Source organism: Nestor notabilis, unplaced genomic scaffold (assembly GCF_000696875.1).
Source record: "Nestor notabilis isolate BGI_N333 unplaced genomic scaffold, ASM69687v1 scaffold4559, whole genome shotgun sequence".
In the NCBI taxonomy this organism is placed as follows: domain Eukaryota; kingdom Metazoa; phylum Chordata; class Aves; order Psittaciformes; family Psittacidae; genus Nestor; species Nestor notabilis.
In genome coordinates this window covers 53,365-53,927 of record NW_009943150.1, presented here as the reverse complement: position 1 = coordinate 53,927, position 563 = coordinate 53,365, and the positions used below count along the sequence as shown (strand labels likewise).

The following is a 563-nucleotide window of genomic DNA, read 5'->3' as shown; positions in this document are numbered from 1 at the left end:
AGTGATTCACGAAGCATTCCTTGTAATATGTGTGTATTTTCAATGGTTACTCCCACGTACCTCAACTTCCTCAGAGAGACTGCAGTCACCAAGATAATGCAACACCATGGAAAACAATGTTAAAAAGTTGCAAACCAATCAACAGTGGCTTGTAAATGTCTATACCAATCCCTATACCCGTATTCTACTGTTAAATATAAACCTTTGGGGGTTTTACTGGGTGATTGAATTCCCTGTGTGTGAAGCTTTAAGGATGTTTTGCTAGCAGTTCAATGATTTTCTGATACATTTTCTGAGGTGCATCAAGACCCCAGATGAAACTAAGATGACCCCAAGAAGGAAAATGCTCATGATAAATGAGATTTTTAATCCGAGGGAGCAGCTTTGCCGTGTCTTTTGGATCTGCAAATTTGTCCCGTCCACCGCTCCAGACAGCAATTGGCATGCTTATTTCCTCTATCTTGTACACAGGAGGAGTAACCTGTAAGAAAGGGAGGAGATGAGGGTGAATGCTGTTATAGCAGATGTTGTGTTTAGAGAAAGGATTCTGTACAAGCACTTCT

General features: G+C 40.9%; 1 protein-coding gene across 1 annotated transcript in view; it reads right to left on the bottom strand.

Annotated features, from left to right (window-relative positions):
* Positions 1 to 247: 247 nt before the first annotated feature.
* LOC104411366 (lipase member M-like) overlaps positions 248 to 563 on the bottom strand; it is an 8,102-nt gene continuing 7,786 nt past the window's right edge. The window contains 1 exon segment of the mRNA XM_010021761.1: positions 248 to 481. Coding sequence (XP_010020063.1) covers positions 248 to 481 — 234 coding nt within the window.